The 14673-nt window shown below is 50.5% G+C and overlaps 1 protein-coding gene across 1 annotated transcript in view; it reads right to left on the bottom strand.

Moving 5' to 3' along the window:
• Positions 1-14673, bottom strand: part of LOC132395789 (uncharacterized) — a 34962-nt gene that overhangs the window by 15139 nt on the left and 5150 nt on the right. Inside the window, exon 3 of the mRNA XM_059972828.1 lies at positions 4562-4861. Within this exon, the coding sequence (XP_059828811.1) occupies positions 4562-4861 (300 nt within the window). The remainder of the gene's footprint in view (positions 1-4561; positions 4862-14673) is intronic.

The following is a 14673-nucleotide window of genomic DNA, read 5'->3' as shown; positions in this document are numbered from 1 at the left end:
AAAGAGAGACAAACAGAGACAGAGTTCCTTTCTAGTGTGTGTTTGTGTGAGTACGCTTGTGTATGGGTTTGTGTGTGTGTGGGGGGGGTGGGTTTCTGTGTGTGTCTGTTTCTGTGCGTCTGCGTGTATTTGTGTGGGTTTTTGCGTGTGTGTGTTTGTGAGCAAATGTGTATATGAGTATGTGTTTGTGTGTGTGAGTTTGTGCACGTGGGTATATGTATGCGTGTGGGGGGGGGGTCATTGTGTGTTCACCCAGACACACAAACCCACACACACAAACACACTCACACAATCCACCTCACACACAGAGTCCAAATCTCTCTCTCTCTCACACACACACACACTCATACACACACAAACTCACCCACACAAATCTTATGTGTGTGTTTGTGTGTCTGCGAATATGTGGGTTTGTGTATGTGTCTGTGTGTGTGTCCGTGTGTATATGTTTCTGCTTGTGGGTTTGAGAGTGTGTATGTCTGGATGTGTGCATGTGTTTTTTGTGTGCGCATGTGTGTGTGTGGTGGTGTTCGTGAGTGTGTTTGGTGTGTATGTGGGGTTGTATGTGATGAGACAGTATGCCTGTCTATATAAGTGCATGTGATTGTGTAACTATCCCTTTGCCGCAGTCTGTTTGCTCTGCTTGCATATACATTGAGTGGCTTGACGCTCCTTTGTTTAATGAAGTGGCCACTCAGTGTATGTTTGTAGTCTATTGCTGTCATTTCAAGGTTCGATGAGTTGTACGTTCAGAGATGCTCTTCAGCAAACCACTGTGGTCACGTGTGGTTATTCGAGTTACTGTCACCTTCCTGTCAGCCTGAACCAGGCTGGCCGTTCTCTGCGGATCTCTCTCATTAACAAGGTGTTATTGCCCACGGAACTGCCACCCACTGCATGATTTTTTGCACCGTTCTCTGTAAATTCTTGAGACTGTTGTACGAGAAAATCCAGGAGATCAGTGGTTTCTGAATAACATCCAGCACCAACAATCACTCCACTGTGAAAGTCACTGAGGTCACAGTTCTTGCCCATTCTGATGTTTGGTCTGAACATCTTGACCTTGAATACGAGAACCTTGGAATGTCATGTTGATAGTGGTATCCAATATTATGGCTGGTATACAAGCAGGCGGTTTCCACTGAGGCAGGCTGAGAGTAGAGCTAGAGGTCATGGATTAAAGGTGAAAGGTGAAGAGTTGAAGGGGAACATGAGGGGCAATTTCTTCACGCAGAGGGTCATGAGAGTGTGGAATAAGCTGCCAGCACAAGTGGTGCATGTGAGTTCAATTTCAATTATTAAGAGAAGTTTGGATAGGTACACGGATGGTAGGGGTGTGGAGGCCACAGGTCTGGTGCAGTTCGACGGGAGTAGGCAGTTTAAATGGTTTAGCATGGACCAGATGGGCCAAAGAACCTGTTTCTGTGTTGTTCTTTTCTATGACTCTATGTTGGCATGCTTTTATGCATTGAGTTGTTGTCACATGATTGGCTGATTAGATATTTGTTGTTCCCTAGTGCAGTGGATGAGTACTGTGTGTGTGTGTCAGGAGAACTTTTCTGTTGCAATCCGCCTTCCCTTTCTCCCACCCTCCATTGCTGAGCTGCTCACATCCAGAGTGCAGGCTTCAGATCGTAGATGGGTGACCAGCAGGAGAAGTAAGGGAGTGCTGGGCTGCCCTGTGGCCATTTCCCCTCAGCAACGTTTACCCCGTGGATACCCTGGGGGTGGGGAGTAGGCAGTCAGTACTGGGCTGCCCTGTGGCCATTTCCCCTCAGCAGCAAGTATACCCTGTGGATACCCCGGGGGTGGGGAGTAGGCAGTCAGTACTGGGCTGCCCTGTGGCCATTTCCCCTCAGCAGCAAGTATACCCTGTGGATACCCCGGGGGTGGGGAGTAGGCAGTCAGTACTGGGCTGCCCTGTGGCCATTTCCCTCAGCAGCAAGTATACCCTGTGGATACCCTGGGGGTGGGGAGTAGGCAGTCGGTACTGGGCTGCCCTGTGGCCATTTCCCCTCAGCAACGTTTACCCTGTGGATACCCCGGGGGTGGGGAGTCGGCAGTCGGTACTGTGCTGCCCTGTGGCCATTTACCCTCAGCAATGTTTACCCCGTGGATACCCCGGGGGTGGGGAGTAGGCAGTCAGTACTGGGCTGCCCTGTGGCCATTTCCCCTCAGCAGCAAGTATACCCTGTGGATACCCCGGGGGTGGGGAGTAGGCAGTCGGTACTGTGCTGCCCTGTGGCCATTTCCCCTCAGCAGCAAGTATACCCTGTGGATACCCCGGGGGTGGGGAGTAGGCAGTCGGTACTGGGCTGCAGCAACACTATGGCTAGATCTGAGGTTCAGCAGGAAAGGGTTATGTCGGGCAGAGAGATAGTAGTGGGATGGGCAGGAGATTCTGAAAGGAAAAGCCAGGGTGGCGTATTGCCTCTTGGATGCCAGGGCAGGCTGCAAACGATTCTCAAGGAGAGTGAGGCCATGACGCACGTTGGCATCAATGATACAGGTAGAAAGGGGGACGAGGTCCTGTACAGTGAGTACTGTATAGGGAATTAGGGAGAGCCTGGAGCAGGATCCCAAAGGCACTAATCACTGGATTATTCCCAATACTATGCCCGAGTCAGGGCAGGAATAGGATGACTAAGGGGCTGAGGAATTGGTGCGGGGAGGGGGCAGAGTTTCAGATTTCTGGATCATTGGGATCTCTTCTGGGAATGGTGTGACCTGTTACACCCGAACCCGAAGGGGGTCCAATGTTCTTGCAGGCAGGTTTGCTAGAGCTGTGGGGGGAGGCTGCGAGCTAATTTGACGGGGTGGGTACTGGAGTGGTAGAGCTGAGGAAAGGGCTGTTGGTTTATGGTATGTAGTGAGTGTGAGGAAGGACAGGCAGGTGACAGGGCAAAATTACAGTCCTGGGATGAGTTGAAGTGTAGCATTGGGGGCAAAATCGAAAAGGGTGAAGAATGGCAGACAAACTGAATAAGCATTTTGCGTCAGCCTTCATTGTGGGAGACGCTAGCAGTGTGTCAAAGATCTGAGTGTCAGGGGCAGAAAGGAGTGTAGTTGCCATTAATAAGGAGAAGCTGAAAGGGTTAAAGGTAGATACGTCATCTGGACCAGATGATCTACATCCCAGTGTTCTGAAAGAGGTAGCTGAAGAGATTAGTAAAGATCACTAAATTCTGCAACAGTTCCTGAGGACTGGAAAATGACAAATATTGTTCCGCTCTTTAAGAAAGAAAGGAGTAGAAGGAAGGAAATTATCAGCCAGTAGCCTAACTTCAGTGGTTGGGAAGATGCTGGAGTCCATTATTAAGAATGAGGTCTCAGGGTTCTCGGAGGCCCAAGATAAAATATACCAGAGTCAGCATGGTTTCCACAAATCTCGTGGAATTCTCTGAAGAATTAACAAGCAGAATAGACAAAGGAGAGGCAGTGGATTTTCAGCAGGTCTTTAACAAGGTGCTGCACATGAGGCTGTTGAACAAGTTAAGAGCCCATGGTTTTTCAGGAAAGATACAACTAGTCTGCAGAAGGACAGACAGATTGGGAGAATGGGAAGAGAATGGCAGATGGAATATAGTGTTGGGAAGTGACTGATCATACATTTTGGTAGAAGGAATAAAGGCGAATATTGTTTTCTAAATGGGAAGAAAATACAAAAATTAGATGTGTAAAGGGACTTGTGCACACATACAGATGAAAACATCTAGTGAGCGGCAGTTCTGTGGTGAAAACAACTGTAATGAAAGGTCAGAGGAGATTGGCCAGGCTGGTTCAAACTGACAGGAAGGTGACAGTATTGACCTGAATTGAATTGAATTGACTTTAATACTTACATCCTTCATATACATGAGGAATAGAAATCTTTATGTTACATCTCCGTCTAAATGTGCAATGTACAATTTATAGTAATTTACATTAAATATTATGTACAACAGGATAATCAGTATAACATAGAAATACAGTAGCGTTAGCATGAATGATGACCTGGTGGAAGAAGCTGTTGGTCCTGGCTTTTATGCTGTGGTACCACTTCCTGGATGGTAGCAGCTGGAACAGTTTGTGGTTGGGGTGACTCGGGTCCCCAATGATCCTTTGGGCCCTTTTTACACACCAGTCTTTGTAAATGTCCTGAATAGAGGCAAGTTCACATCTACAGATGTGCTGGGCTGTCCGCACCTCTCTCTGCAGAGTCCTGAAATTGAGGGAAGTACAGTTCCCAAACCTGGCAGTGATGCAGCCAGTCAGGATGCTCTCAATCATGCCCCTGTAGAAACTAACCACTCATTACAATAGTGGTGTACAGAAGGACAGCTCTGAATGCACAACACAGTGAATGTTGAAGTGGATGGGCTACAGCAGCAGATCGTAGACTACAATCAGTAGCCACTTTGTGAGATAGCTCCTGTACATCAGTGTGCTGGTGTGTCTGTGCGTGCACACATGTGAGTGTGTGTGTACGTCTGTGTGTGCACAGTAAGTACGGGACTTCTACCATGTTTGGGACAAGGCAGGGATCGCTGGGGAGAAGGGCTTAACACCAGAAGACTCCTACCTGTTTTCGTCACGGTGGGGTCCGTGAAGCCGCAGGTCGGGGCCACATCGACGGACATCTGCTCCTCGGGTGACTTCTCGAGGGAGCACTTGTACTGGGTGTTGGTGTGGTCCGGTGACACAGTCAGCAGCATACCACCAAAGGTCACCTTGTGCCTATCGTCATTGGACACAAGCATGTCTCCCTCGTGCCACTGAAACTTTTCAAAGCTCATTTTCTTGGAGCAGCGTATCTCCAGCTGGCAGGGGCTGCCCTTGGAGCTGAGTTTCTCAACCGTGATGCTGACCTTTCCAGCAGTACCTGGATGGGAGAGAGAGCCGGAGGGGTTCAGAGTCCAGGCAAGTTCCTGACTACAGCATGAAGCACTTCCAGCTGGCTCGGGAGTCACTGGGCACAGCTGTGGGAGAGAGTCCGTGGCCTGTGGGAGGGGAATCAGTGGGTCAGGGGAGAGTCAGTGATGGGGGAGAGTGTCTCTGGGCTGTTGGGGAGGGGTTGATTCAGTGATAGAGAAGAATATCCACAGGCATAAGGAGAACATTCCATGAGTGGGGTGTGTGACTAATCTAGGATGGGAAGTCCTAATGCCCAGTTGTTTTTTTAATAACCGGTACGTGACATGATCGTTTCCAAAAATATTGATTACACAATCGAAACTCAAAATGAGATCTTCCATTCACTTCTCTTTCAGTCTCAGTGTCTCTCTCTCCCTCTCTCTGCCCCTCTCTCTCTCTCATCCTCTCCACCACACACTCTCCCTCTTTAAACTCTCTATCCTTCAAACATTCTCTGTCCCTCCCTGTGCCCTCTCACACTCTCTCTGCCCTTTCCCACACATTTTCTCTCTCTCTCTCTTAGATTCTAACACCCTTTCACAACCCTCTCTCTGCTCTCCATCCTGTCTCACAATCCCTCGCACTCTCTCCCTCCCTGCCTGTGCCCTCTCAGACTATACCCTCTCACAAACGTTCTCATTCTCCCTCACCTTCTCTCACACTCTCCCTGGGGCTCTCTCACTCTCCATCACACTCACTCTCTCACTCCCCCTCACACTGTATCACACTCACTCACTGTCTCTCTGGCCTCTCTCACACTCCATCACACTCTCCCTCTCACACTCCCTCACACTCACTCTCTCACTCTCCATCACACTCACACACAATCACACTCTCTCACACTCCATTTCACTCAGTCTCACACACAATAACACTCACTCTCTCACTCTCCATCTCAGTCACTCTCCCTCACACTATCACACTCACACTCTCACACTGTATCACACTCACTCACTGTCTCTCTGGCCTCTCTTACACTCCATCACACACTCTCTTCCTTTCTCTCACACTCACTCTCATCCCACACACTCACTCATTGTCTCTCTGGCCTCTCTCACACCATATCACACTCATTCACCCACTCTCCACACACACTCTCTGGCCTCTCTCACACTCATTCGCTCACTCCCCCTGTCAGGAACGCAGCCGGATGGACCCAAACGCAGGACGCAGACACTGAAGTACCAGGGGGAGGACAGGATGGGGATGTCATGGCAGTTAAGGGTAGAGCTGGGGTTCAGGTCAATAGAGTGTCAGGCAGGCAGAGCGGAGCGGGCCCCCGGGGTTCAGGCGAGCAGGCAGGTCTAGGTGTCTAGATAGGCTGGCGGAGAGCCCTCCCTGGGCGGGCCGCATATATCCCGGTTAGGGCCACCTCCCAGGCGGAAACACCGGAGGCCTGGGCACGACGCGGACCCCTAGGCGGGTGCGGGGTACAATCCCAGGGTTCGGGCGGAAGAGGAGGACGGGGCAGAACCTCCGCCGGGCAGCGGCAGACCGGCCGGGCCTGCCCGACGGAGGCAAGGGGTAGGAATGGGCAGAACCATCCAACGAGTGGAGAAGCAGGACCAACGCATGGGAAGAAAGGTGGAGGAGCGGACCAACCTGACAGTACTGGTACGGGGCAGAGAAGCATGATGAGGAGTAGATCTGAGCCTGGGCAGGATAACAGAATGCAGAGAAGAGTTCAGAGCCGGCAGAAAAACAGAACAAAATGACCACTCGCCTGGTCCCAGTTCCAAGGCCCCTTATAAACACCTGCAGCTCAATGAGTTACAGGTGTGTCTCCTTGAGCCAGGAGGGTCCTAACTAGTTCACAGGTGATGGGAGGGACAACTGCAGGACCCTGAGTTCCGAGCCCCCAGACCGGATCAAAACCTGGAACGTGGATTCCAGACCGGACCAGACTCTGACACCCCCTCACATTCACTCTTCATCACACTCACATACTCCATCACACCCACTCTCTCACATTCACTCTCTCTCACACAACCACACTCTCTGTCTCACACTCCATCACACTCACTCTCTCACAGCATCACACTCATCCTCTCACACTTTATCACTCTCCATCACACTTTCTCACAGTATATCACACTCATTCATTCACTCTCCCACTCTCCTTCACACTCACTCGCTGACCTCTCTCACACTCCATCACACTCATTGGCTCACTCCCCACACTCACTCTCTCCCTCTCCATCACACTCTCCCTCTCACACTCCATCACACATTCCCTCACACTCCATCACACTTTCTCACACTATATCACACTCATTCACTCACTCTCCCTCACAATCACTTTCCATCACAGCCACTCTCTCACAGTCACTCTCTGGCCTCTCTCACACTCCATGACACTCATTCACTCCCCCTCACACTCATTCTCTCATACAATCACAATCTCTGTCTCACACACTCATCACACTCACTCTCACTCTCCATCACATTCTCCCTCTCACACAATCACTCACTCATTCTCCATCACACTCACTCTCTCACAAAATCACACACACTCTCTCACACTCTCACACACTCCATCACACTCACTCTCTCACTCTCTATCTCGCTCACTCTGCCTCACACTCACTCTCTCACTCTCCATTACACTCACTCTCTCACTCTCCATTACACTCACTCTCTCACTCTCCATTACAGTCACTCTCTCACACTGCATCACACTCACTCTCTCACTCTCCATTACACTCACTCTCTCACTCTCCATTACACTCACTCTCTCACTCTCCATTACAGTCACTCTCTCACACTGCATCACACTCACTCTCTCACTCTCCATTACACTCACTCTCTCACACATTCCTCTCTCTCCCTGTCTCAGTCACATGAATGACTGTGATCAGATGCATACAGGAGAGCATGTGGTGAGCAGATCACGTGTGCTGACAGGAAATGTTGGTTCTGTGCAGACATACAGGAGACATTGTTATCCACTGAGATACAGGGAAAGGTCACACACCTGAGATGTTAACCGTCCCTGTACCCACCAGGCGCAATCTGAATGTGCATATTTCACACTCGCAGTCTGACTGCCTCCTGGAACCTCGATGCAGTCTGAACGAGGTGCATATTTCACACTCGCAGTCTGACTGCCTCCTGGAACCTCGATGCAGTCTGAACGAGGTGCATATTTCACACTCGCAGTCTGACTGCCTCCTGAACCCTCGAAGCAGTCTGAACGAGGTGCATATTTCACACTCGCAGTCTGACTGCCTCCTGGAACCTCGATGCAGTCTGAACGAGGTGCATATTTCACACTCGCAGTCTGACTGCCTCCTGAACCCTCGAAGCAGTCTGAACGAGGTGCATATTTCACACTCGCAGTCTGACTGCCTCCTGAACCCTCGAAGCAGTCTGAACGAGGTGCATATTTCACACTCGCAGTCTGACTGCCTCCTGAACCCTCGAAGCAGTCTGAACGAGGTGCATATTTCACACTCGCAGTCTGACTGCCTCCTGAAACCTCGAAGCAGTCTGAACGAGGTGCATATTTCACACTCGCAGTCTGACTGCCTCCTGAACCCTTGATGCAGTCTGAACGAGGTGCATATTTCACACTCGCAGTCTGACTGCCTCCTGAAACCTCGAAGCAGTCTGAACGAGGTGCATATTTCACACTCGCAGTCTGACTGCCTCCTGAACCCTCGATGCAGTCTGAACGAGGTGCATATTTCACACTCGCAGTCTGACTGCCTCCTGAACCCTCGAAGCAGTCTGAACGAGGTGCATATTTCACACTCGCAGTCTGACTGCCTCCTGGAACCTCGATGCAGTCTGAACGAGGTGCATATTTCACACTCACAGTCTGACTGCCTCCTGAACCCTCGAAGCAGTCTGAACGAGGTGCATATTTCACACTCGCAGTCTGACTGCCTCCTGAACCCTCGAAGCAGTCTGAACGAGGTGCATATTTCACACTCGCAGTCTGACTGCCTCCTGAACCCTCGAAGCAGTCTGAACGAGGTGCATATTTCACACTCGCAGTCTGACTGCCTCCTGAACCCTCGAAGCAGTCTGAACGAGGTGCATATTTCACACTCGCAGTCTGACTGCCTCCTGAAACCTCGAAGCAGTCTGAACGAGGTGCATATTTCACACTCGCAGTCTGACTGCCTCCTGAACCCTTGATGCAGTCTGAACGAGGTGCATATTTCACACTCGCAGTCTGACTGCCTCCTGAAACCTCGAAGCAGTCTGAACGAGGTGCATATTTCACACTCGCAGTCTGACTGCCTCCTGAACCCTCGATGCAGTCTGAACGAGGTGCATATTTCACACTCGCAGTCTGACTGCCTCCTGAACCCTCGATGCAGTCTGAATGCTCTTAGGTTTCTCCCGCAGCCCAGCACCCTCGAAGGACGTCACTTTGGAGAATTTCCTTCACCAGAGGGTGGTGAATCTGTGGAATTTATTGCCACAGACTGTGGAAACCAGATCATTGAGGAGATGTAAACCAGAGGTTGATATGTGTTTGGTTCTGAGGGAGAGACAGACTGAGGGAGCTCCACACTGTGGGACAGACAGTACTGAGGGAGAGGCAGAACTGAAGGAGCTCCACACTGAAGGAGACACAGTCCTGAGGGAGAACCACACTGAGGGAGGCAATACTGAGGGAGAGACAGTACTGAGGGAGCTCCACACAGAGGGAGACACAGTACGGAGGGAGCTCCACACTGAGGAGACACAGTCCTGAGGGAGAACCACATGGAGGGAGAGGCAATACTGAGGGAGAGACAGTACTGAGGGAGCTCCACACTGAGGGAGAGACAGTACTGAGGGAGAGGCAGAACTGAAGGAGCTCCACACTGAAGGAGACACAGTCCTGAGGGAGAACCACACGGAGGGAGAGGCAATACTGAGGGAGAGACAGTACTGAGGGAGCTCCACACAGAGGGAGACACAGTACTGAGGGAGATCCACACTGAGGGAGAGACAGAACTGAGGGAGCTCCACACAGAGGGAGACAGTACTGAGGGAGTTCCACACTGAAGGAGAGACAGTACTGAGGGAGCATCACACTGAGGGAGCTCCACACTGAGGGACAGACAGTACTGAGGGAGAGGCAGAACTGAAGGAGACACAGTCCTGAGGGAGAACCACACTGAGGGAGAGGCAATACTGAGGGTGCTCCACACTGAGGAAGAGGCACAGAGGGAGCTCCACACCGAGGGAGAGGCAGTCAGAGGGATCTCTACACTGAGGGAGAACCTCACTGAAGGAGAAGCAGTGAGAGGGAGACTCAATCTGAGGGAGAGACAGCTTGAGGGAGCTCCATACTGAATGAGCTCCACACTGAGGGAGAGGCGATCTGAGGGAGCTCCACACTGAGGGAGAGGCAGTCTGAGGCCAGTACTGTGGAACGTGTGTGTCCAGGAGTACCACACTGCCAGAAGGCAGAAGAGCATTCCACATTCATTGCCACAAAAGTTCGAGTCTCTGAGAGTCAGGAGTTTCAGCAGGAAAGTTACACCCTCCAGGCCAAATACAGGTCAAGTGGCTCAGTCACAATGTACAGCACTGACAAGATGGGCTGAATTGCCTGTTTTGATGCTTTATCTTGGTGACATTCAGGGGATGAGCATTCATTAAGATCTCAGAATGGTTGCAAAGGACGGAGGCAACTGGCCAATTGAGCCTGTACTCTGCGTCTGCAAGAGCATTGCAGACAGCCCCTGCTGACCCTCTTTGCAGATCTTTAACCCGACCTGCTTTGAACTCTACAGAAGGGTGCCAAGAAAGGGCCAGTAACATCATGAAGGATCCCACCTGCCCTGCTGAAGGACTGTTTGTCCTGCTCCCTTCAGGGAGGAGGCTATGTAGCATGTATATGTATATGTATATGTATATGTAGCATCCATAGACCACTAGACTCAAAAAATCCCCAACCACCCCTCCACACCCCCACCACCACTACTTCATCATTTCCTACAGACGTTCTTGTGTCTAGTGTCATTTTATGGACATGTATTTATTGTGTAGATTTACTTCTATCGTGTTCCTTTTCCCATTGTGTTTCTGTGCTCCACAGGATCCGGAGTAACAATTACTTAGTTCTCCTTTACACTTGTGTAGTGGAAATGAGCTGAACAATCCTGACCGTTGTATTCATAAGAGCCTGACTACACGCATCTTACGCACAACGACCATGTCTAACTCTATCGCCTCCAGAAAATCCACACAGCTAGTACTTTCCAAGTGAACGAAAACACTGGTCTGATGAAGTTCCTCTGCTGGCTTTAAAGTTAAACATTTGAATATTTTATACTTCCTCCCTGGGGAAAATGGACTCTGACCATCTACCCTGTCTATGCCTCTCAAATATTTTATAAACCTCTAAGAGGTCTGCCCTCAGCCTCCAGCACTCCAGAGAAAACCAAAGTTTGCCCGACCTTTCCACTTCGCTGGTACTCTCCAACCAGGGCAACCCGTTCGGCACTCTCTCCATGGTGTGGAGACCGGAAACACATACAATACTCAAATCAAACCTGCACCATGACTTCACAACCCTTTGTTCAATGCCTCAACAAATGAAGGCATGTCATAAACACAAGAGAATCTGCAGATGCTGGAAACCATCAATAACTCTCTCTGAGATGTGAGGCGAGATATTGGCTTTTATTGACTGGAAGAAAGAACAAGCAGCAATTGACCACCATGCTACATCCTGGAGACTGAGAGGCCGGGCTCAGGCCTCAATCGCCTTTATACTGGGGTCTGTGGGAGGAGCCACAGGAGCAGTCAGCGGGGGTGGGGGGGCATGTCCAGACAGGTATATGTAGTTCACCACAGCAACACACACAAGCTGCTGCAGGAACTCAGCTGGTCAGGCAGCATATACGGAGGGGAATAAAGCAGTGGACGTTTTGGGTTGCGACCCTTCAACAGGATTGGAAAGGAAAGAGACAGAAGGCAGAATAAGAAGGTGGAGAGGGGCAGAATAGGAGAGGGATGTGGGCCATAGGAGAAAGGGAAGGAGGAGAGGCTTCAGAGGGAGGTGATGGGCAGGTGAAAAGAAGGGAAGGTGTGAGAGGGGAACCTAAATGGGGAATGGTAAAGGAGAGAAAGGGTGGGAAAGGGTACCAGAAGCTGGAGAAATTGATCTTCATGCCATCAGTTTGGAGGCTACCCAGGCAAAGTATGTTATGTTGCTCCTCCAGCATGAAAGTGGTCTCAAGGTGGCAGTAGAGGAAGCCATGGCCCGACATCATAAATGAAGACAAGAATTCCGTACACGTTCTTTGCCACCCTGTCTACTAGTGCTGGCACTTTCAAAGAGCTTTTGGCTTGGATCTGAAGATCTGACTGTTCATCAGTGCTCCTGAGGGTCTTCCCCCTTCTGTTTGATCTTCCGAAGCACACCAGTCCAGACGAAACTCCACCGCGTACTGAATGGCCCATGAACCCAAAACAATCCTATTCCTCACGATTTGTTGAGTAATAAACTAATTTATTATGCCTGCACAGTACTGTTGCCTCAAAACAACAACCTTCAGGACTAGTGTCAGTGAGAATGAACCAAAATTCAGATTCTCCACCCACATTTCCAACTGGTTCCTCGCGCATTCTGCCTCACTATCAATAACTCCGAGGATCTTTTTGTGTCATCTGCATAACTGCTTCTCACATGCCGGAAATGAGCTCCATTTTAGTCTATAAAACATAGAAGCAGCTGGCCCATCGAGTCTGCTCCGTCATGGTTGATTTATTATCCCTCTCATCCCCACTCTCCTGCCTTCTCCCTGCAATCTTTGATGCCCTGACTAATCAATAACCTATCAACCTCCGCTTTAAATATACCCAATGACTTGGCCTCCAAAGCCATCTGTGGCACTGAATTCACTACCCTTTGGCTAAAGAAATCCCTCCTCATCTCTGTCCAAATGGATGACCCTCTGAGGCTTTGCCCTCTGGTCTAGACTCCCCCACTATAGGAAACATCCTCTCCACATCCACTCTCTCTGTGTCCTCTGGTCCTTAACTCCCTCACTATAGGAAACATCCTCTCCACATCCACTCTCTCTGTGTCCTCTGGTCTAGACTCCCCCACTATAGGAAACATCCTCTCCACATCCACTCTCTCTGTGTCCTCTGGTCTAGACTCCCCCACTATAGGAAACATCCTCTCCACATCCACTCTCTCTGTGTCCTCTGGTCTAGACTCCCCCACTATAGGAAACATCCTCTCCACATCCACTCTCTCTGTGTCCTCTGGTCCTTAACTCCCCCACTATAGGAAACATCCTCTCCACATCCACTCTCTCTGTGTCCTCTGGTCCTTAACTCCCCCACTATAGGAAACATCCTCTCCACATCCACTCTCTCTGTGTCCTCTGGTCTAGACTCCCCCACTATAGGAAACATCCTCTCCACATCCACTCTCTCTGTGTCCTCTGGTCTAGACTCCCCCACTATAGGAAACATCCTCTCCACATCCACTCTCTCTGTGTCCTCTGGTCTAGACTCCCCCACTATAGGAAACATCCTCTCCACATCCACTCTATCTGTGTCCTCTGGTCCTTAACTCCCCCACTATAGGAAACATCCACTCCACATCCACTCTCTCTGTCCCCTCTGGTCCTTAACTCCCCCACTATAGGAAACATCCTCTCCACATCCACTCTGTCTGTGCCCTCTGGTCTAGACTCCCCCACTATAGGAAACATCCTCTCCACATCCACTCTCTCTGTGTCCTCTGGTCCTTAACTCCCCCACTACAGGAAACATCCTCTCCACATCCACTCTCTCTGTGTCCTCTGGTCTAGACTCCCCCACTATAGGAAACATCCTCTCCACATCCACTCTCTCTGTGTCCTCTGGTCCTTAACTCCCCCACTATAGGAAACGTCCTCTCCACATCCACTCTGTCTGTGTCCTCTGGTCCTTAACTCCCCCACTATAGAAAACATCCTCTCCACATCCACTCTGTCTGTGCCCTCTGGTCTAGACTCCCCCACTATAGGAAACATCCACTCCACATCCACTCTCTCTGTGTCCTCTGGTCCTTAACTCCCCCACTACAGGAAACATCCTCTCCACATCCACTCTCTCTGTGTCCTCTGGTCTAGACTCCCCCACTATAGGAAACATCCTCTCCACATCCACTCTCTCTGTGTCCTCCGGTCTAGACTCCCCCACTATAGGAAACATCCTCTCCACATCCACTCTCTCTGTGTCCTCTGGTCCTTAACTCCCCCACTATAGGAAGCGTCCTCTCCACATCCACTCTATCTGTGTCCTCTGGTCCTTAACTCCCCCACTATAGGAAGCGTCCTCTCCACATCCACTCTCTCTGTGTCCTCTGGTCCTTAACTCCCCCACTATAGGAAGCGTCCTCTCCACATCCACTCTCTCTATGTCCTCTGGTCTTTAACTCCCCCACTATAGGAAACATCCTCTCCACATCCACTCTATCTGTGTCCTCTGGTCCTTAACTCCCCCACTATAGGAAACATCCTCTCCACATCCACTCTCTCTGTGTCCTCTGGTCCTTAACTCCCCCACTACAGGAAACATCCTCTCCACATCCACTCTCTCTGTGTCCTCTGGTCTAGACTCCCCCACTATAGGAAACATCCTCTCCACATCCACTCTCTCTGTGCCCTCTGGTCCTTAACTCCCCCACTATAGGAAGCGTCCTCTCCACATCCACTCTATCTGTGTCCTCTGGTTCTTAACTCCCCCACTATAGGAAGCGTCCTCTCCACATCCACTCTATCTGTGCCCTCTGGTCCTTAACTCCCCCACTATAGGAAGCGTCCTCTCCAC

This window comes from Hypanus sabinus, chromosome 6 (assembly GCF_030144855.1).
Source record: "Hypanus sabinus isolate sHypSab1 chromosome 6, sHypSab1.hap1, whole genome shotgun sequence".
NCBI lineage: Eukaryota > Metazoa > Chordata > Chondrichthyes > Myliobatiformes > Dasyatidae > Hypanus > Hypanus sabinus.
This window is presented reverse-complemented; position numbering and strand designations above follow the sequence as displayed.